This window comes from Macrosteles quadrilineatus, unplaced genomic scaffold (genome assembly GCF_028750875.1).
Source record: "Macrosteles quadrilineatus isolate MER2022 unplaced genomic scaffold, UCM_ALF_1.0 Scaffold_7__1_contigs__length_78375512, whole genome shotgun sequence".
NCBI classification, from domain to species: Eukaryota; Metazoa; Arthropoda; class Insecta; order Hemiptera; family Cicadellidae; genus Macrosteles; species Macrosteles quadrilineatus.
Window position 1 is genome coordinate 51,561,529 of NW_026542600.1, and position 23,838 is coordinate 51,585,366.

A 23,838-nucleotide genomic window follows, 5' to 3' on the forward strand; every position below is an offset into this window, starting at 1 on the left:
AATTGCAATTTATCTATATTTCCTTTTTACAAACCATTAATTTACCAGACATGCAGTTAGTATCAAAATGTGTGTACACATTTCCTAGTTCTGAGTCCACACCAAAATTGATCATAAAAACTATTTTAATATTAAACTATGTATTTACATTATCCCAGCACTAACCTCCTTTGCATGGAAATTAGTTTCCATTTAGGAAGATTTTCTGTACATTATAATACAAAATTCATCGCCAAACACAATATCTAGGTAAGTGCCAGATGTAAATCGCCTTAGAAATTAAAAACATTTTGTTTTTAATAAAAAAGAAACACCCTTGTAAAACATGTTATGTTTTATTTTAAAATCAAAACACTTTCAATTGAATTACACTTTCATGTATCACAACAATCTACATTGTTGACCTCAACAACAAGTTTCGTAAACATAGCAAGGACACACTGCAGGTATGTCATGAATCAATATAAATGTATTAGAATTCATGAATATTTAAATGTATTTTGGCCAAACTCTTCCAGAAATATTGAATTTTGACTATACACAATGTGTATTGAAATAATTTTGTACAGAACAGTCTTGATCATCCCACCTAAGCTGACTGACTCATGGTAGGATAAGCCAAAATATCGTAAGATAGGTAAAATAATAGTAACCATTGTAAACATGTAAAAACATTATTGAAACAATTTCTTCGTTATCAAACCCATTCAAAGGCCCTAAGTTTGTGTCTTCCAATGAAACCACTAACCTTTTTAAGCCATTATAACAGGATGTCTACCAGTAAGCTATTTGAAAAATCAGTGACATTTCGGGGACATTTGGGGGCCCTATCTACAAAAATCAGTGACATCGAACTAAGTAAATTTCTGCGAGTTAATTTTAAGTCACAAACAAGGCCTAATATAAATTCAGGATCTTAATGTTAAATATAGAACTCATTTTCAAACGCCAGAAAACAATCAATTCTCTAGAAGTGGCAAACTGATCGTAGACGTATAAGTAAAGGGAGTGAAGAGAACAATAAATAAATGTTAAACAATAAACATGATAAACATGATGTTGATCAATCGTGGAACTTATAATCATTAGCTCCTACCATGGATAAAACACACTCATGTTTTATCTATGCTCCTACTCATAAAGTGCTCATCTTTTAGGATGCATTTCCTTATGGCTGATTTCAGGCTAAATAAAATACAAATGAAATATGTTTACAAATTACTGTGTTTAGTTTATTTCGTTATAATTTTGGGGTTGGGCAATGACCTCGAAATGAGTGCGAGCCACCGTGAGTAGAGTGGGCGGGGGGAAAGGGTGAGTGTATAACCTTGAAGCTATATTTAGACTTGCACCACTTCCCTAAAGGGCTGGGGAAGGGGATTCCAATCGCAAAACAATGATACAAAGTTGTTTATCAGAAATTCCTTGTTTGGTTTGACAATTATTTATCATTGATCAGGAACCATAGGAGAAATATTCAAATTAATGCCATGATTTGTTTTTTACATAAAAATACAACATTGCACAATCGTGATATTTTTTAGGTCATTGACCAATGATCTTTATTATACGCATCCGTTACTGCTGATTCAGAAGGGAAACACGTTAATAATTAAAATAATTTATGTTCGCGTTGTTGAAAACAATTATTATGTAAACCTATAAAACATTAGATAGCTCATAAATATATCAACATAAAAAAGCCATTATTCTTTCTCTTCGTTCTTGAATTATTTCTTCGGTTTCCTTCATTCATCCAAGTTGCCATGGTTACGATACTAATCACCCCATTAGCCTCATGCGGTGCATGGAACAATTATTTTTGATACGAGATCCAGAGGTCTCGTATCGTAATAAAGTAAAAGTTTATTACTTCAGTGCGTTACGAGATCTATTTATCTAGTTCATTTCATGTTTACTAGTTAGTTGATAGATCAATAAAAATGCATTATATATGTACAAGTTTAATTTCTTTACGATAACTGTACGCCAAAATATCGATGTTGTAACTTAAGGAAAGAAGCCAAATTATGGGTCCCGCACAACGGGCTACGTACGATACGAGATCTCAGGATCTCGTAGCGCAGTGAACGTGTAAAACTAATGCACAGATGTAAGTGTTCTTTTATATATTTTTTATTTTAAAAAATGTCTGAACAGTCTTTTTATTGGAGGTATTTTAATTAGTTTACGTACATGGAATTGACCTCAACCTTACGGCTACGGTAGCAAGTTAGCATTATTTGCACGATATTTTTGTGCCGGTGAGACACAGGCTGGTTGCCTGACTCTATCCGAGACTGATAAGCTACGGTAATACCATTATTGTAAGGTATTTTGGTGCGGACAAAACACAGGCCGGTTGCCTGACTCCATAAGAGAAATTGCAAAATTTTTCTTGATACTGGAACTGGCACAATGGCACAATAGTTTTGTGTCGGCGAGATTTTGGCCGGTTGCCTGACTAGCTACAGTACTAAACTGACTAGTTTTCGGATGATAACATGGTATTAACTTCGCAGTTTGCATCGCCATCATTTTATTTGGAATCATCTAGTCTAAATCTAGACTAGATTAACTGTTGTACGTAATAGTATAATATTATTGATACATGACAAGTTTCGTCTAAAGATTTAGTGTTGTCCCAAAAATAAATAAAAATCTGTAGGTCTACAAAAATTTTGGTGACAGTTTAAGCAAAGTCCGTGACAATAGGGGACATCGGTGACACATTACTAAAATCGGTGACTTTTTGGGGACTTCGGTGACATCCGTGACAGGTAGACACCCTGTATAACAAATTACCGTTTTAAAATCACTTCTCAAGTCATAAATCTAAATGTAATAAGTAACTGACAGAGTAAAAGCACCACTAAAGCAACAACAGAATGTAAGATAAAGTAATATACGTCCACTCAAGAGCTATGTGGACACTGTTAACAGAACTACTGAGACTTGCAGGGTAAAGACATATGGTTTGAGGGGTTGACAAGCTATGTGGAATGCAGCGAGACACAGTAAGAAAGTATAGTCAATTGCAGATATATGAAGATTGACGTGAATCTTTTATTATAGTCAGGGAGGGCTAAAGAGGCTGTACCACTAGAGTATGCAAGTGTTCAATCATGCCACACAAAATAACTCGCTGTTTTACGGTACTTGATCGTTCAAAGAAGGTCGGATGACCAAAGATCGGAAAAATCAAGACAACTGCAGTGAGTCTAACACCAGATTGAAATGTATATTGAATTTGCATCTCTAATCCTACTTTTTCATAAGAATAGTTCTAGAAGTACTCTTTTTATTAAGTCAGATATTTATAAGTTACCTCATGGTCCAAGGACTACACCAGCCGTGCTTTTGTTACACTGATATGACTTAGGCTAACTAACATAATCTCATCTGATTCTCACTTCTCACATACTGCATGCTATTTACTACTCTATATTCAGCCAAGCACCATGTAAAAATTAAAATGAAAATTATTAAATAATTGGTACGGAGTGAGTTATGGGTTGTATAAAATATTGTTTTAAAAGATATTTTACTTTCAAGGTGCAAAAGAAGAATAGCTTAAAAAAATACGTGCAGTATCCTAAAATTCTTGATCAAGTTTCACTCTTTATTTGGTATATACAGTTTTAACCAATAAAATCCAAGCACAAATAATTAAAGCCTGTTTTTTTTAAGTATGAAGAAAAAACCAGGGATATATGCTCCCAAGATGTTTAAGATAACTGCTATAAGATACTGAAATAAGATAGTTTGCATCAAAGGGACAAATAGTTTAATTCACAATAAATTTTGGAATAAAGCCTGAAAACCTGAGAAATAACTGGCAGCATGCTGCTCAAGCACATTTAGCTAAATACTTACTGAATGAACATCCTAGCACAAAAAGAGAAAAAGTTCAATTACAGTATTACAAATAACATAGTACAATATGTGATTTCAAAAAAGCATTACAAACGTTTTAGCTAAGTAATACTCAATTACAATATAACTAAGGTTTTGTAAAATAAAACTGCAAATCTACAGACAACTGATAAGCACCAATGTTATCATTCAATCAATTGTTAAAGAGTCAAGTTAAGATTGAAACGGAAAGTTCTTGCAGCAAAAAACTATTGTTTTATATACAGGGTGACAAAAAAGTCTGGAAACGGTTTAATATCTTTTTAACAAAATCCGTTATAAAATTCAAACCTTTCACATCAACTCACATGTATGAAAACTACTTTTTCCAAGCATTATCATTTTTTTACCTCTACCAGGGGACGGCCCATGAGGAGTAGGTACATAATCTTTAATGTAAGCATAGGTTGATATGCACATCATTTCAAAGGGTTAGTCAAGTGGAGTTCATTGCCGGAAACCGTGTCTCAAAAGGTTCATCCATTACAAAATGGCGGTAGTCCAAAGTTCTTGAGGAATATACCTGCAGAGGCCTTAGTATTGGTAAATACTCATAGTCAACATTGGACGGGAAATCTGAAACCCGGTTAAATTTGTTTTGAAGATTGAATAATATTAGTCTATGAGCTAGTTGACTTTAAAATACAGTTTCAGCTCTCAAGCTAATGTTTAATACGAGTATTTACCAATACTAAGGCCTGTGCAGGTATATTCCACAAGAGCTTTGGACAGCCGCCATTTTGTAACGGATGAACCTTTTGAGACGCGGTTTCCAGCAATGAACTCCACTTGACTAACCCTTTAAAATGATGTGCATATCAACCTATGCTTACATTAAAGATTATGTACCTACTCCTCATGGGTCGTCCCCTGGTAGAGGTAAAAAAATGATAATACTTGGAAAAAGTAGTTTTCATACATGTGAGTTGATGTGAAAGGTTTGAATTTTATAACGGATTTGGTTAAAAAGATATTAAACCGTTTCCAGACTTTTTTGTCACCCTGTATATATGCTGCACTAGTTCTTTTTTATTGTTAATATGTTTTTAAGTAAATACTGTAACAAAACAGATGTGCACTAGTGGTTACTGTTACTGTTAACAAACTCAAAGAACTGTATTGAATTTAAGAAGTATCATCTTTATTTTAGAGAATCTGTATGATAGCCTCACAAAGTTTACTAAGAATATAAATAAAACTAAACTATAAATAATAAAAGTACCACAATTCAACAGATAGTATGTCATAATTTTATCGGCAACTTAAAAAATCGGTACTTTGGTATTATACGGAGGCCACCCTTATACAGCGCACTGCGGCGGTTATGTTAGGTTGGGTTATCAATAGAAAGTATGACTCATCTGGTATCTTTCGATTCATAACGAAACGAGGAAAGTCCTACAAACATATTTATGATAACCCAACCTAACAAAACTGCCGCAGCGTGCTGTAAAATATGTGGCTTCCGTATAATACCAAAGTAATCTTTTATAGAATAGGGAGCTCATTACAGGAATAACAGGAAGTTCTCCGCAATATGCTAGCCTGACAACAGTTGCCACATGGAAACCTTGTATTCATCCTGTTAAAACTTGCGTCTCTACTTCAATAACTGTTCTAAGTATTGAAGTGCAAAATATAAACTTTTAACTAGATGAAATAAAAATTACATAGGTCAATGACTATGTAAATGAGCACTGAGGCTGTTGTAGAGCCTAGTGATTTATGGAAAGTTAGCAACGATCTTTACCTGTTCTAAGCCTCCAGAGTCCCCAACTTTAATGAGATGGTTGTTCATAAAATCCAGCGGAACTTCAGATGTGTCTCTAGCGTACATGAGTATGGAGAAAAGAGGAACTTCTTCACCTACAAACACACAAAGGGTATATATTTAATGAATGTATTCAAGGTAACAAAATTATATTAGACAGGGTAGTAACTATAACATCAGACCCTACTAAATAGTGATGAACAATCAGCAAAGGGAAGTTTTAATACAGATAGGTCCACAAAACCAATTACAGTAGACTCCCTCTTATCCGGACTCCTCGGAACGTTTTCCAGTTAAACCATCCCCAAAAACTCGTTAAAACGGACAGTTTAAATCCATACTGTATAAGCCAATAATGATTATTACGTATTTAGACACTGGTTTAGATCACTGGATTCAAATCTTTCTCACGAGAACAGTCGTTTCAGTACCGCCCACTTCCTGTCGATCTAGTCCGGTTAAACTGATGTGCTGATAAAAATTGTCCGGTTAAAGAGATGTAATTTCCACCTAGTGTAGTCCGGTTAAACCGATGTCCGGTTAAAAGGTGTCCGGATAAGAGGGAGTCTACTGTATGCAGTAAAAATAAAACTAGCCTAATAAATGTAATATAAATTGGACACAAAAACCTACTTTTTAAACATATATTATTATTAGTGTGCATATTTTTGATAGGTACATATTTTAGCAGCTTTTATTGACCATGGAAAAGTGCTTCGAGACACGTAAAATTTTTGGTTTCACAAGTTTTTGTTTTTGGATTGGTACTCTTGTCCTTTATTAGAGGCATTTTATGGAATTGTTTTAAAAAGTGACTTGACATTTCAAATAGACATTAATTTATGATTAAGGATCCATGCACAACTAACACAACACATTCGTTGTGGTTGCTTGATAGCTGAAGGGGGAATAACCAATGCTCTGAGTGAGGATAAGTGAAATAAATTGTTTGGATCCTGTCCTATCAAACATAAGAGCCTTCATGTAGTTTATAGTTATACTACAACTACAGTCCAGTGTTTGTGAAGTACGAGAAATATACAGGCAGCACTGTACAGTTTCTAACAGGTCCTGAGTACAGACAAATGCAGGGAAAAAGCTGGACGGTAGACTACTGTGAACCTCGAACGAACAACGTATTACGTGTCCTATGGATCTACACAATGTGCTGCTGGTGTGAGAAGGTCCCTTGTTGAAACGTTAACCTTACATTGAGCAATGGGAGTTGGCATGTTTGTTTTTAATTTTGTTATGTCTCACCTTCAAATCCTAGGAGTCTGTCCTTTGCTACCAGTGCTGTCGGTCAAATTTTGTTAGAACAGGCCTGTTTTAATTTTTTTATTTTACGGTAATTTTATTCATGCCGTAGTGTCTACTGTTAACAACTGATCAACTCTATAAGTACATGAACCTGATGACGGCGTTTTAACACCGAAACATGTCCTAAATTGACATATTGTTGAGTTGTGACGGGATTACGTAAGTAATTTAGTCTTACATTATGTCCGACAGCTCAAGAGCTACAAACAAGAATTTTAATTCCTAAGATGTTAGGCTCTAGTCCAGGAGCGTTTTCACATTACTTCAGACTAGGCTTAAAGGGTGCAGCATTATCAATTAGATAAAATCAATTGGTGATTGACAGGTTTTAAACCCTGGACCTTGGGGTCTGAAATCCTGTGCTCTACCAATAGACCAGCTCACTACTCCATGGAAGTTGGCATGGTAATGTCCAAGATATTGCGCCCAAAACAAGTCCTGCGCCTATGTGGTTATACATCAACATATTGGGTCAATCATTGCACAAGTTTGAGATAAGATTTAGAACTTTACTGCTAGCATATGAACTACCATATACTGACCATTTGTTGAAGCCTGATATAGGTCGAGGGCAGCAAGCATCATATGTAGCTTCACTGCCTCCATGATGTGCAGGTCCAAGTTGGGGTCTGTGTTGAGCAGGTGACTCAGGGTGTCCTCTCTCTCCTGTGTGCTGCGGTTACTGCTGCGTAGTAAAGCCTGCACACAAAAAAATCATACACATCTAGAGAGAAGCATAGGGGTTAAATCCATGACTCAGGGTGTCCTGTGCTGCGGATACTGCTGCATAATAAGGCTTGGGTACAAAAAATCATACATCTGGGTACCAAACTAAGAGATAATTATAGGGTTTGGATCCATGGGTCTCAGATCAATAAATGGGATGATAACAACCATAAAGGGGCTTGAAACTGTACAATTATGTTTATAAATATTCCTGACTTCTAAGGTTCATTGAAAAATATTTTTTAATGTGAGTTTGTACTTTATATAAATCATTTTTTCATTTTCAAACATTCAAAATATTTAGCATACCTCTTGTATTACACAGAACAAAAGTCACAGAAAAAACATTAACATGAAAAATAAAATTTGCTTTAAAAGCATCAATTGTGTAAAATTAGTGAAAAATAGTACTTACTGAAATATTATCCAGAGATTGCAAACAAATTTCCATGCCCCGAAGAATGTTGTTGCCAGAATACGGAAGGCCGTTAAACTTCCATTGTTGATACCATTGAGCCCCGGTGTTGTTTGCCTGGCTGATACGAGCCATGGCGCCGGCGCCATTTGGCACTGCTAGACCTTGTGCTAGAGTCTGGAACACAGCACTGCGCAATGCACAGTAATTGTCTCCTCGGATCTGGCGCAAATGTTGGTAGTTAAGTGAGTCAGCTATTTCTTTGTAACCCTGGAACATAAATGTTTTTAATGTTGATTATTGAGAATTGACAACATAATCTATCCTTATCAAAATTAGATTACTAGATGTTCTTAAGGATTTGTTTAATATAATTGTCTACTTCAGAAAAATGCAATAAATCAAACTGATAAATAGGCACTTCACTAACTGTAAACATCTCAGCACTTATGATTTGGTAAGGAACTGCCTAGTTTTTACTCCTGTTTTAATTTAACGGTAATCAATAAATATGTATTGTTTTTGTTAACTTTTACCCCTAAATTAAGCATAACAGCATTTGGTGAAATAATTTTCACACAGTACAGTCTAGATTATCCAACTAAAAACTAGTTGCCGCAAGGTTTGTCTAGTGGTAAAGGGCGGGGCTTTGGCCCCGAGGTTCCAGGCTCAAATCTCGCCAAATACAAACGTATTTTATCTATGAATGCCACAACCCTCTAGGACTAGCCTAAAGTTATGAGTAAAATCTTTTCCAGTTAGAGCCTAGCGTCCTAGGATGGGACAAAAAAGATCGGGTAAAACAGAAAGTAACAAAACACAAACATTGTTAACATGTAAAAACTCATCAAATTAATGAGTGTCTCTATTATTTAACTTATTTGAGTCTCTTAAGTTTGTTTTTCATTGAAACCAACAAATTTTCCGTTTGGAAGCTATCATCACAAATATTTAAAAACAAAGTAAAATCACAATTGCTCTAACTATATAACTAGATACTCATCAACTCAGCTACATGCCCCCATATAACTATCATGTGAGCAGTAGTAGTATAGTATCAGGATTTGATGAACTGTGTAGTATGCAAAATGCTATAACTATTGGAAAGTACACTCAGTTGCCTAAAGCCTGGTATGTATCTACAAATATAGGAATGGGTGGTGAAAGGGGCTTTCTTAACGCACCAGCTACGATGTTTAGTTTTACAATACAGAAAAAACACAATATTTCTTGACACTCAATCATTCTCGAATGGATAACATGAAAGGCTGGATAACCAATTGGGTGATTGAAGCTCTACTACTGTACCATCAGTGGTGTAGTGGCACAGGAATGTATGGTAAGGGTTCTGCTTTTTACAAAAACCCCCCCTATTTAGTGAATTTCCCTTATAGGGAATAAGATATTACCATAGGTCTCTTGGTATGACCTGGACCTGGGAATGATTTACTTTTTAAATTTGATGTCCCCGAAGGTGCTATTAAAATTCATTCAAAGTTAACTATCTTAAGCGATTCTTAGTCAAACAAACTTGTAATGCTTTTAATACTGTATAGTCACAAAACCCCAAGAAGACACTTCGCAGATGGGTTGAAAACGCTGTATTATACACGAAGTAAACGTTGGCGCTTCCTTATACTCATCCACTTACTAGAGAATAACTGTAAGTCCGACAAAAAAAAAAAAGGATTTTCATTAAATTTCATTTCACTCACCTGGCACTAATCGACTTGGTGGGACTGTGCCCACAAAAAATTATGCCGTGTCCCTGGCACGTAGGTGTGAACCACGCATTCGTGGAATACGCTCCGTAGGGACAACACTTAGTGAGTTACATCTGACGTCACCAGGATTGAGGAGAGTTCACGACACCGGCCACGCTTTGGATCAAACTTGTTTAGTGTTCAGTTGTGAATGGCAATCAACAGCTTGCAATCTTGCATTTCTGACTGGCGTTTTGTTTGTTCCTAGCGATTTTTTTATGGGTTTGTTAAGAGTTTAAGTGTCAGCACCATTGGGAACACATGCAATTAAACTTCAAGACAGTGAAACTGCAAATTTCCTGGAGTTGTAAGATGCTGAACGGTCACTGTAAGATGCAATCAATCAATGCACCTCTGAAACAACCCTTCACCCTTCAAGCATCCACTTTCTTAACCAAAAATGCGTTTTCTTCTCTTTTCTAATTGGTTCACGTGACTGTTTGAATTTGTCGACTAGAAACTGAACTTATAACTGCAAAATCCTCAACTATACACTCTGCAGATGTTGGCTTTCTGAGGTTAAGTAAATATAAAATATATAGTATGAAGCGTGGGTCGTATGAGCAGTCCTCGTCTTACGACAGATGGTAAAATCATCCTCCCTACAGGTGTGGCTCACGAAATTGTGTTGACAAGCATTTTTATTCACTTCCAGTAGGATTGCAGCTTTTATGTAAGGGGTGAGGAAGATAAGTCTCAGGTATCTGGCAATTCAGTGGAAAACCAATGTTTTTGGAAAGGTATTATTTTAAGCTATATTTGACCCTTTCCTTCATTGTCCCTCACCGGGCACAAATGCCTTCTTAGGGTTGTTTTACTTTAGCATAATTCAATTCCTAACACAACCAATGTTTTATTTGTAACAATGAAAATTATAGCAATTAGAAGATAAAAGGTGTAGTAAAGAAGCTTGATTTGTGTTAGTGTTATTATTTTTGTTGACCAATGAGTAACATAGTCTTAGTTCTAGTCCCTAGGGTTGGACTTCTTCTCAAACCTCTGCAGAGAGGAAGGTTTTTTACTCCCATCCTTTTTGTCTTCTAAAACTTATATCTTGGAATGAGGATTCTAACCTGATGAGCTGTATGTTTGGCAAGCAATGTTGTAAACCCTTGAGAATGAAACAGTGGATTTATTTCTTTTGGGCAGGAGGTTGATTCATACTAGATACTTCATCCAGAGCAAGAAGGAAGTTGGTGGTTATAGAAGGTCTAGTCGTTATAACAGAAGCATTATTTTATTTTGTGTGTCATAACAAAACAGCTCATTTTCAAAAATCCTAGGTTCTGGGATGAATTAAAGCTTTAGTAAGACTTCATTTGCAATGAACATAACCAACCACACATAACCATATGCCTAAGTCTGTATTTATGATTTGAAATAAAATTTATAAAATTAACTCATTATTTTTTCTTTGTTATAAAAAAGTGCTATCTAGATTGTTTTTATTGATCCCAGAACATTAACTTGTTGAGTACGGACTACGTTATTTTAAGGTAGTGCATGACTGGCGCACGCGGCGGACTACGTTAAACTACGTAGCATTCCTAAATTTACATTATAGATCCAGTGTGAGCTCAGCCTCACACGGAGAACGTTGTTTTACTTGCCGCTTGATGTGCCAGTTTTATACTTCAATCCATTATAATTAGTTTTCAGATCCTACAATTTTTTAAAGGTGGTGGGGACTGTTTCAAATTTAGTGCAGTGTGGGGTTTTGTCATGGATTTAGAGAAATTGAATAGAATAACGATAATAACTTTAGGGTAACATTGTAGAAGGAACCTAACCTTAAAATTGTGCTTTGTGCTTGACGCCTTGTTTACGGTAATTTTTTATGGGGTATCCGGGTTTTTCATCCCTGCTTTTTTCTTCCATTTGGCAATACTGAGGGTCTGCTAGATACAGATAGAATATAGATAGAACCCAGAACTTTTTGAAAGAACTTTTTGTCATTAATAAAATGAATTGGCACACCAGCAGTCACATCAATCACACATGATTAGGTTTGGTTTACCATGCCTGCATATAGTAACCCTGAATGAAAAATAATTAATTGTTTCATAGGAAATAGAAGCTCACATAGATCCACTATTTTATGTAAAATTGTTGAATAAAAATAATGTTGGAACAAAGTATTTAGTGACATTGTCACTTATTAGTGGCTCTGATTCTGTCGCGTCAGGGTCCCTGACTGAAATCAGGCCGCTGTGGGGGACCTGTCTAATCAACAGTACGGCTTCAGGAAGGGACGATCAACAGTCGATGCTATATAGGAGGTAAAGCAAGCTGCAATGAGACCTGAGGATTTGAACAACTCTCTCTGGGTTGTGCTGCTTGTTAAGCGTCAAACACATTTATTTCCGTGAGATGTTGTGATAAGCTAGACGCTCTGAGAGCATCTTCTGCATCCAGACATGCCTCATGTGCATCACAGAGGATTAATTTTGGTTTCGCCTTCTCATTTATGACACTACGGAAGGTCCTTGGATGATTGGATGATGAGTGCTCCTTCTGGTGCCGCTCAATCTTTTACTCGGCCCGGACCTCTGGAACGTCACCTAAGCCTCCTTGAGGTCTAAACTAAAATACCTAAGAAAACCGTTTCAGTTAGGAATGCATATGGCGTGGTGGCTTTGATAGCTGCACTTGGAGCTGGCCCAGCTGAAACGGAACCAAGCCATGCATAACATCAACAGATGGATAGCAGACCCACAGTCTCTTGCTCGATCTGAGCTAAGTGAGATCATGATTCTGACCATTAAGCGGATTGACATCATCAAGGCTCACATCCGTTGAGAGTGGGGGACGTCGAAGTCTGATGTTAGGATCAGATCTTCCATATGACGGACAGTGCCGCTAAGGTGGTTTATTCCAGGCACCTAAGGCTTTGGATTGCTGTGGTCCAGTCTGTAGGGGAGCGTGGGCAAACACGCTCAATAAGTAGGTAGGTATACAGGGTGCGGCTCGTCCAGGGTATTCTTCGAACCAAGAAGCTTGACTTCAGGATACAGTCTAGGTAATAACAGAACTAAATGCCAGAAACCTCAGGAGCTCTGTGACAACTAAAAGAAGGGTAACTACAACAGTCCCAGGTCTGTGTCCAATAGAGTATAGGAGTTTTTTTAGCGAGTAGTCTGATCTATTCAGGAGTCTCACACTGCAGGCTGGCCACTAGTGATAAGTCAAATATTAAACACAAATCTCAAAACTTAGAACAGTTTTGGTTTCATTTAACATTCGATCCATCACAAGCCTTCTTTCTGTTTTTAATTTCCTTTTAACGAATGATGTTGTTAATACATTATTAATTTCTTTTCCCCTGTCTGCTTTCAAAAAATAATACAATATCCTTTGATGTCCTTACAGGGAAGCAATTTAAACTCGTTATTCTATTCCTCACTAATTGTTAAGATAAATTGCCATTTAAATTATTATATCCTCAATACAACTTTTAAACTGGCAGCAATGGAGCAAACAGATCACCAATAGCACTGACAAAAAAAGTATATTATATTCTGAACTGCAACGGGCATCATAACTAATAATTCAACAACTAAGTTATGTATGCACAATCAGGGACGTATTTAAGTATCTGCCGCCTCTAGGCAACAAAGTTTGCCGCCGCCCCTCCCGCTCCCACTTTTCAACGCACTCCACGACCTCACTAATATCACCCCAATGGCCAATACATGCCCTGTCAGCTGGTTTTGTGGAAAAATAATCGGTAATATTGCATGCTGCATCAACAAATTTAATAACTTTTCACCACACTATGATGTTTTTAGCGGTTTTACATGCGTTAATTGGTGGCTGTAAGTTATGCTGGCCATGCCACCTGTCATCGTCATTTGGGGACCGAGCAGGTTCTTACATCCCTAGGGCCGCAAAATCAGCTGATCGCTTACTTTTTTAAACACGAATGCATATTAAATACACAATCAGTATCCGTAGCATTGCAATATAATTGTTTTATTTTCACCGCTGCCTAGCAACTATTTATTTTAATTTTTGCTGATTCCTCAAATTATTTCTTCACATGACCTTAAAGTTCTAGCTGTGTTGACTATCAGTGTGCATCATTATTGTGGTGAATAGTGCTATTAAGGTATAGTGTGGTGGAAAATGGCGTTCGTACCACGGACCGAAATGGTTTTGCAGCTCTCGATCGTTTTAGGTTGACTTCGTATCGAACCTAAAAACTATCTCGAGCCGGCGAAACCTCATTTTCGGCCCTAGGTACGAAATATACTATTTAGACCCCTTTTAACGGACGTTTTTTGTGCCATTTTTTTGCAAAACATTCTGACTTGGATAGGCCTACACGGAATGCACCATTTTTTTTTTCTAATCAGTACGTATTTTTACAATCCCATTTTGCGGCTTTAAACGGCACACAAAATCGTCTGTATACAATGGTTCTTATAACACTTTTCATTGAACACTATTAGTCAGATCCACTTGAGAAACGTGCTATTGGCTTTGATTTGAAATGAAAGAAATATGTTTTCTTAAACTATTTTTATCTTACAAAAAACACATGAATCGCAAAGAAAAATTACGTACTTTTACTGAAAGAATAATATACAATTTTAAATTAGTTAAGTTTGGTACAGTGGTAAGTATTTAGTTCACACTTTCCTTCTTGATTTTAACCTAGCAAAAGAATCTTTCAGCTATAGTGCTGCCACTGCGTAGTGGTGTATGAAGTAAACAGAAGGGAGTGTTTTCTACGTTTGTCACTAGAAATCGACTAGACATAGCGGCCGGCTCGGCGACCCGCCCTTCGCGGCGAGCGTGTCTGCCAGACCAATAGGGCAGCACGGACAACTCTACACAGCTGTGTAATAAACTATTGACGTTTGTTTGACTTGGATGCGTTCTGAAATAGTTGTATACTTATAATAATCAAAATATTTGAAATGGCTATTTCGCCGTTCCCAAAATTATTTGCTAACATTTTTTTTAGATTAAAACTTCGTTTTTTTATTTGTTTACCCTCAAAATTTTGCCGCCCCTAAAATTTGCCGCCCTAGGCGGGCGCCTAGTCCGCCTATTCGGAAATATGTCCCTGTGCACAATACAGTTTCATATTAATGCTTATTAAACACAAATAAATATTGATCACTAAATGTTTGAATTGATCTTATATCCATGTTATTAAGTTAGTTTTCGGAATGTAATTTGTTTTAGTGTTTGTTGTTTATAAGATTATGTTTAAGCAAATTACCATAAAAATAGGGAATAAGCTATTACCGTGGGTCTCATGGTAAACATAGCCCCGGGACCGATTTACTTTTTTGTTTTGAGGTCCCCAGAGGCCAAAAACACCATCCATTCAAATTCATATACATTACAGTCTCTATAATCTGGCTGTGCGCTAATATGGCACGTCAAGTAATCCAGCACTGTGTGAGCGATGGCAGGTCAGGTCAATGCTCTTTGGTCTCATGTCCCTGCAAGCACGGATGACTCACTGGGATGCCACACCATCAGTTGATCAGTGATAACATTCTTGTGCTCTGGTTACACAGTAGGTCTACTTACTGCATTTCGTTCAGTTGACGTGTGGGTTAATATGTGGTTGAAATGTGCAGTTTTGTAAAAGTTTAGTGCGATGTTGGAAAAATTTAAAAACGGCTTTTAACAATCGATAAAAAGTATGAAATTCTAAAACTTTAAGAGAAAGGTGATAAGTTGTCTCATTTGGCCAAAGAATACAACGTAGGTCATGCAACAATACACGGAATTAAAAACAAAAAGGACAAAATTGAAAACCCTTGAAGCCAGGTGAGTTTCCCCAAGTAGAAGATACTATTTTTGCATGGTTCATGTAAAAAAGAATCAGACACAACTATTTAGGATGATATACTAATGGAAAAAGCCAAGTTCTTTTAAAAGAAATAATGAAAAAGGACAACTTTCGTGCAAGTGTAGGTTGGCTGGACAAGTTTAAAAGACGTTTTGCGATTAGACTGTTTGAAAAAGTTTAACTGGTAAAAGACTGTTGTGCCAGGAGGTATCTATTGAGAACTTTATAGCTAAACTCAAACAAACCGTTAAAGAAATGAACGTGACCCCTGATCAAGTGTGTACCGCTGTTGAGAGTGGCTTGTTTTGGTGCGTTTGCCCAAAAAATCCATAGTCCACAGAGCTTTGCCAGCGCACCTGACCGCAAGTTAGCAACACGGCAGCGGCCCCATGTGTTTTAATTATGTAAATTTGCCCGTGGAATACAAAAACCAATCAAAATTATGGATGACCAAGACTCTCTTCAATGAATGATTTTATAACAGCTTTGTTTCATTAGTCAAAACATTTTTTAGAAAAAAAATGTTGCCCCTAAGAGCATTATTACTTTGCCTTGGGCATCCTGATGCAGATGAAATAAAGGATGGTAAAATCTGTGCACTATTACCCCCCCCCCCCAAATGTTACCAAACCTAGGGATAAAAACGTGATCCAAACAATACAGACAACTTAAAAAAACTTAAAACTAAAAAAAAAACATCTTTTGTATAGTATTTTGTGTTTTTTTTTGTTTAAAGAGGGAAGTGTGTTTATGCACTAAAGAACACATTCATGTTTATGCTTAAAGACATTGTTTTAACTTAGCTAATGCGGTTGGCATGTGTTCTTTTTCTATGGACACATTTATTCAAAAGATTTTGTGAACCAGCATGATCGAACCACGTGGACAAGGTTTTATGGGGTAAATTAGGGTTTCCCCATTTTTGACCCCCAAAATATAAAATTTTGCAATTTATTTCTTTAGTTCCTTTAAAAAAATTATTTTTGAATTACCATGTTACTCTTATAGACAATAAAGAATCTACTGTAGTATGCTTCTATAGGGATATATTTGCAAATTTATTTATTTCATAATAATAAGCTACTGTCATTAAAAACACTTTATTTTCTTCCCTGTAGCAAAAAACATAGCTTAAGTGCTCATTAAAATTAATGTTATTTAATTGAAAAAAAATCTGATGATTTCATGAGAATACTAAGTGAAAATTCAACCAAGTAAATGGAAATTTGAATTGTTTGCAGGTTTGATGCGGGCCCGTATTTAGGTTTAAAGTGCGCTGGTAAAAAGAAAAAAAATCCAAAAATAATTCTAGACCAATGCAATGGAAACTAAAATTGTCTGTTACAAGCAATTAACCTACTAAAAATAACAGAAGAATGAAGGTGAAACAAAATAAATGATAATTTAAAATGAAACCAAATCTAAAATATATTTTGGTACAGAACAACTACAGTAACAAACATTAACATACTCTGAGGATGGTGTGAGACTTGGGGGTGTTGCCAGTCCATTCTTGTTGTGCGTAAGACATGATGTCCAGACGATTGCCAATGTTGAGAGGTTTGAAGTGTGTGTCTGCGTTGTCTACCATTGGACTGTCGGGTTCACTGACACTACTGGTCATACTCCACATTTCAGCTCCGCTTTCACACGACTCTGACCTACACACACACACACACAAAACTGACAAAATATGTGTCTAGTCAAGATCAGGAAAGATGTGTTGTTATTATAGTGCACTCCTGATTATTCGAGCCTTTGGGTTATTCGAGGTCGTTATGGGCCTTAACATACAGGGTGAATGAAGTCCCAGGACAGTTAAATATTTCAAAAAGTAATAGAGTATCAAAACTTGGTACACAGTTACTGGGCATTAAGATCATTTTAACACATTATTCTAAGATGTGCTACCTCCTCAAGGGGACGGGCCCGAAAGGAGTCAGAAGAAAATCTTAAATGTAAGCATAGGATATGCAGATCAAATTAAAGGTCTTTTTTAAGTAAAATACAATGACGCAAACCCGAACTCAAACGGGCAACCATGTCAAAAATGACAGCTATTTAAATATGGCATTAAGGACAAAGAAGGTAATATTTTAGTACAGAAACAGGAAGTGGCCAACAGAATATGGAGAGAGCACTTTAAACAGTTGCTAAATGGGGAAGAAATCAATGAAGAAATCCCCAAATACTATGATGTACAGCCTCTTGTTGAAAATCCAACTATCGAAGCAGTAGAACAAGTTTTAAATTCCTTGAAGGATAAAAAATCTCCTGGAGAAGATGGTATGAAGAGGTAGTGTATCACCGAATCATGTGTTAAAATGATTTGAATGCCCAGTAATTGTGTACCAAATTTTTAAGGTCTATCTTTATTACTTTTTGAATTATTTTACCTTCCGGGAACTTTTTTTACACCATGTATATTTATATTTTCAGTCGGAAAACCATAAGCCTAATTACTTTATTTAGGAGTATGTTTCTATTGAAAGAAAATTAAAATAGCTATTTATTTGTGGTTTTTTGAAACGAATACAGTACTTGAAATAACCATTAAGAAGTATTATTTTTACGTAAGAATAAACCGCAATAATCTTAAATATTAAAATCACATAGTACTAGTTTGGTCAGGCTACCGATGGCAAACTGGACGAGCCATCTGCAGAACATAAACAATAGCCGTGTCAGTCTTCGTCATTACGATGTTTTGATGTAGACACGATTGTGTCTACCAAGATATAAATCAGGTCAAACTTAAACAAAATTCAATTTTATGCTTTTAAACTAAAGATCCGCATTATTGTTTTGTTTTAAATAATTTATTGGTTTAACATAATTCTAATAATACTATGTTTAAAGTTTTTCAATACGATTGAAGAAGTGTTGAACTTGTTTGTTGTGCTATTTTCTTTCTTTTATAATACTTCGTTATTTGACAAAAAAATTACATTAAAACACATTTTTTTATTAACTAATTGTTGTTTAAAGATATATTTTACAAGTATTCGACTTCATTATAAGGCACTGTACTGTAACCCTAACCTCAAAATATATGCGACCTCCGAGTTATCCAAGATTCTTGGTAACCGAGTTAGTCTTGGTCCCAACAACCTCGGTCGGAAGAGTACTGCAGTGCCACTAATATTAGGCAATTAAGGCACTGAATTGTCTGGGTACCCGAGTGGTTATAGTGTTCGCCTTCAAAGAGGCTATGAAAGTGCATATTTCTATTCTGGACCAAGATGCCATTTTGCTATTGGACTATCAATAATTATGCTATCTAACCAAAGGTCAATGTTAGGTAGTAACAAGACCAGGGTCCAAACCATTCCCTTACAAAACCTGTGAATGAATTAGTGAGGGCTCTTTGTGTTGTTCTTAAGAGTTAAATTTTACTTTAACTAATAAAAGGGTAAAAGTTTTGATTTTTTATGGTTATTCAAAACAGTTATCAATTTGAACAAGCCACCAGACTGTATTAAAAGTTAAATTTCCCAACAATATCATCAAAAAATGTACCACAGTTCCACAGATAAGAAAAATACAGACGAAACCTTCAATGGTACACTTAAGTTGTGTCTAGCACCAATCACTGGTGTCTAGAGCAAATTCTATTCGTCGTCCCCTTCCGTTCTCCCCTTCGTCCCCCCTCACCATCAGGGCCATTAAACAATCGCAGTTCAGGTTTTCCTTGCTTGGTACAGATAGGCTACATTTCCGCCCCACTATTCAAGAGCTTAAAGCCCAACGTTGTCCCATAAGCTTGTATCCTCTGTATCTTACTTCTCTGTGAATGTACAAACACAAAAAATAAATAGCAGTAACAAGTACGTTGTTGAAAAGATAGTAAGATTATTACTAAAATTTGAGAGTTGTTGTTACACACAACACATGAGAAAAGATGAAGAGGGAAATTAGATAACTGATAACAATATGAGATGAAAGATAGGGTGGGTCCAATAAGCTACCTTCGCAATCCCAAGAACAACAAACATATTCTTTAGATCTGACTCACTTTGATCCATCTCTTAAATGGTGTTTACAATTGTAGGTTTTTACAAACGACTAACCTCATCAAATTGTTGCTGACATTATCCATGGGAGAGGGAGGGTATTCAAAACAACTGAACTGCGAGCCAGTGAGGGAAGTGGTTCCATATCCGCTCGAGTCTAGCTTGAAAGACCTGCAAAAGTACAATCCAGAGTTACTTTACTAGTTCGCATTCCTTAGTTTAGCATTTATTCCTTAATAACAATCCTTGTATTGAATTGTAAACAAAACAGCCATTACTAACAATCTACATCCAGGTTTATTGATATGCAACCTCAACTATACTAGAAACATATAACACAACAAAACTAGATGAAATCTTTCTTTAAAAATAAAGAAGAATTTTTGATGAACAATAATTATTTTATTCAAATCTTGATTTCAAATTTAGAAAGCATCACTGAAAAGTCGACTGATGTTGATGATGAATATGATTCAGGGATGTTTGTTAAGTGAACTTTTGGGTATGTACTAACAAAATCTCCATGCAGAACTATCAATCATGAAACAGGCATTGATAAAAAAGACAATGTCAATGTTTAGAGAAAAATAATTTTGAAAAAACCTATTATCCAGATCCAATTAATGCATACATCCATTTGACACATATTCACATTTTTTTCTTGGTTTATTGTGCTTTAATACTTGAATGTATTTAAATTCAAAATGCTCAATTCAAAGCTTATTAACCAGGGTTGTCCGTAAATTAAGGTCTAAACTAAAATTTGATTATTAAATCTGGATTTTAATAATACGGACAACTCTGATCCCCAATTAGTATGAGAGTATTAATAAGGATTAACTGTATTTTAATTCAAAATTAATGGTTGAGAATTTTATTCATATTTTTCACTGAACCATATTTTAGTAACCGATTAATACCTTAAAACTTAAGATACTGACTGGTTTGGACTGACGGGGGTTGCAACTTTCCAATTGTTCTCTTCATCAGGACAATATTCCTCATCCCACTCCAAACTAGGCAGTCTCTCTTCGTCTAGTTGTGCCAATCCAATCTGGGTACTCGACTGAGGGGAGTCCTCATCCAATGACAGGTCCATGGACATGCTGCGGTTGATTGTGGTCAAACTGTACAGACCTATCACAAATAACTGATTAGAATAGTTAACATTTCAGGGTGAAAGTTCATATACAATTTATGAGACTATGAATTTTTTCAGTTTTGTTCATGTTGACTAATATAAGTATGGTTTTCATTAATGAATTCCATTTCATTAGCTATACATACAAATTTACTTAATATAAGAGGTTTGATAATGTTTGAACACTTAAAGTGCCGTTGACATGTTTGAACATGAAAATTGCATTTATTTCAATGTTAAGCAATGGCGGGAATTCCCGTCATCAGCACCCAACGTGTTAATGGCTCTTTTAAACATGGTTTCTGATGAAAACTGTAGGCCTATAATTTGAAGTTGGTATTTGACAAACTATTGTTCCACAATTGAAATCAATGACTGGCATGCATTAACTCTGGTTTAATAATGTATATGATTCCAACTAATGGTTGTTTTTATGATAAAAAATTAATTTCAGAAGAAATGGCAATCTACTTGGGTGTGTTGCTAGCCTAGTCGTAAATGTCTTGGATTGCAGTGTAAGAGAAACAGGTTCATTCCCGGCATATCCACAAAACATTTGAGAGATTTTAACGGCTTTCCTTTAAAATAAGAGATGTGTGAGCGACACATGATGGGAAGGATGGCTTCTTTGTACCTGTGATCATGCATTTTGCTTCTTTTTGCTCATTCTTAGGATTTATTATGCCGTTATACATCTGAGACTATGTATTATCTAAATTTTCTAAAATATATGCTACCTTCACAGGTTTTATTTATTTTTTTAATTTTATTGTTATTTTTTTTTGGAAATGCAATGACTTATGATTTCAAAGTAGTTTATTTTTATAACACTGAACTCTTTTCTATTGATACAAATTTACAGCGAAAAAAGTTGATGAAGAACAACTGACCTTTAAAACAAGCTTTAGCACTCTGCCTCCTGACAATGTCTTCAATAGTCATCTGTCCTTCTTGTGGTTCGGCAGCCTCCATCAGATCAGACAGTCCTGGCAGATTGCGGTTGCACTTGACTGTCTCAAACTCCTCATCCATCAGCTGACAGTTGGACTTGAGTTGATCAATCTCTTCTTGCAACTTGTCTAATCGGGTGACAGTAGGATTCTCTGCAGATTGTTCAGTGAAGGATGGCATGTCGAAGCTCAGCTCTGATGACATACTGTCGATGGAACCTTCACGCCGTGTGCGATAGAAGAGTCCCAGAGAATCAAAAGATAGGTCTCGTGAAACAGAATGACGGGTGTGTGACATTGGGCTTGAGTTTGTGGACGAGGTGCCTGTGCTGTTCCCGTCTCGAGGTGAATACCTGTTATTGCATTTGTCTTCATTGTTGTTGCCCACCTGTAAGGATCCCAAAGCTTAAAACAATTTGTAAGATGGACATTTATATTAGCGATGATCAAAACTAAATGCTTATTAGTACCTACAAAATATAGAACTGTCTAATGATAACACACGTCAATGTTTTTCTTCCAGCTACCTTGCTCTGATCCAATGTAATAGGATTTACTTACTTGAAAACACCTTTTCATTGGGCTCTGCCCCAGCGGCCTTTAAAATTCTCTTTCCATCTCATGGAGGAAAAACGGCGTTTTGCTAATTTGAGAGAACGGCTGGGTATAGAAACTTGGTAGAGGTGTCTAAAGAAAGGTCTTGGGTCAATTCATGACAATCAAAAGAGAAACTAGGTAAATTCCCTTGGGGCTCTGCTCCAGTGGCCTATAACATTTTGTGAACAACATTTGTTTACATTAAAACCGTATGGTTATTTTACACTATCATTTTCTGAAACAGCTGTTAAAAATAAATTGTATTTCAAAGGTTACTGTTATAAGCATTCACTGAATTTGTCAAAATGAAATATTTACATTGTTTTTGTGAATTATAAACTTATTACCTACTGCATGGGCCTAATAGGTTTTTTCAGTAGCTTGAAAGAAAATGTGTATTCATGATATATTTTCACAGTTTTATGTTAAAATCTATGCTTCTATTAACTAAAATAATATTATATTACGTAATCAGTGGAACATATCAATATCATAGGAACTGTTAATTCCTAATCGGGTTAGGTTAATCAACAGTATTGTATGGGTAGGCTACTTGCCTTTTTGGCCTACTTTCAATGATAATTACACTCAAGAAAGAGATTCATGAGATCATTAATTGTTAACAATCAAAGATGGCAATTTACTAATAAGATCAAAACAGGACCTGAAGATTTTTATTTAAGGATATGGAACCAGTTAGGCCTATCTGTAATATTAACTCCCTCTACCAGACGACAGACCCAATAATTTCATATTATCTTCTTTTCCCGTATGGTTAATGAGGCTTTAACATGAACAAAGCTCAAAAGCAAGAGCTTCTTCTTGTTCAAAAACAAGAAGCAATGTAGGATTCAGAAAACCTTTTGGACGACCTGTTGCTGATGAAAGAACCGGAAATATTGTATCCAACGAATTCATCAACCACATTTTGTATGGTAGTTGGCTGAATTAGCGTGAAACCTCAAGAGGAAGCGTCGATTTCATTCAATGTTGTTTTCTTGTTTACAGAGTAATCCACTATTTAACACTCATCACTAGAGGTTAACGGTAAGAATGGACCATGAGGTACTAAGTTCACCTCAATAAAGAAAGATTTTCATATCATTAATTTCAATTTAATTTAATTTCATTTCATTCAATGAAACTCTAAAAACACATATTAAATAATAAATATAATACCTGTAAGTTAGCCGGGGTCAAAGATTGAAGCCTTTGCAGCAACCATCCTTTGCGAGAGTTCACCGATGGAGGAGAGCTCAGTTTTGACTTCCTTCTTCTTTCTCTAGGCCATTGTCGCCAACTTGACTGCTCCTGCAGGAAAAAGTGAACATTTTTTACTTTGTGAATTCAATTTGATGTCTAAAATGAAAATGAGGCCTTCGCTCTACTACATGTTTGCCTTGCTGTGGTTATAA

General features: G+C 35.9%; 1 protein-coding gene across 2 annotated transcripts in view; it reads right to left on the minus strand.

Moving 5' to 3' along the window:
• The window catches only part of LOC128998270 (uncharacterized), a 43,866-nt gene that overhangs the window by 6,238 nt on the left and 13,790 nt on the right, over positions 1-23,838 (minus strand). Inside the window, exons 6-14 of one of the 2 annotated variants that reach the window (XM_054424325.1) lie at positions 23,603-23,734; positions 21,767-22,214; positions 20,677-20,872; positions 19,793-19,906; positions 17,194-17,383; positions 8,148-8,417; positions 7,549-7,705; positions 5,666-5,781; positions 3,877-3,888 (exon numbers count right to left, since the gene is read on the minus strand). In XM_054424325.1, the coding sequence (XP_054280300.1) occupies positions 3,877-3,888; positions 5,666-5,781; positions 7,549-7,705; positions 8,148-8,417; positions 17,194-17,383; positions 19,793-19,906; positions 20,677-20,872; positions 21,767-22,214; positions 23,603-23,734 (1,635 nt within the window). The remainder of the gene's footprint in view (positions 1-3,876; positions 3,889-5,665; positions 5,782-7,548; positions 7,706-8,147; positions 8,418-17,193; positions 17,384-19,792; positions 19,907-20,676; positions 20,873-21,766; positions 22,215-23,602; positions 23,735-23,838) is intronic. The other variant, XM_054424326.1, reaches the window with a different exon arrangement.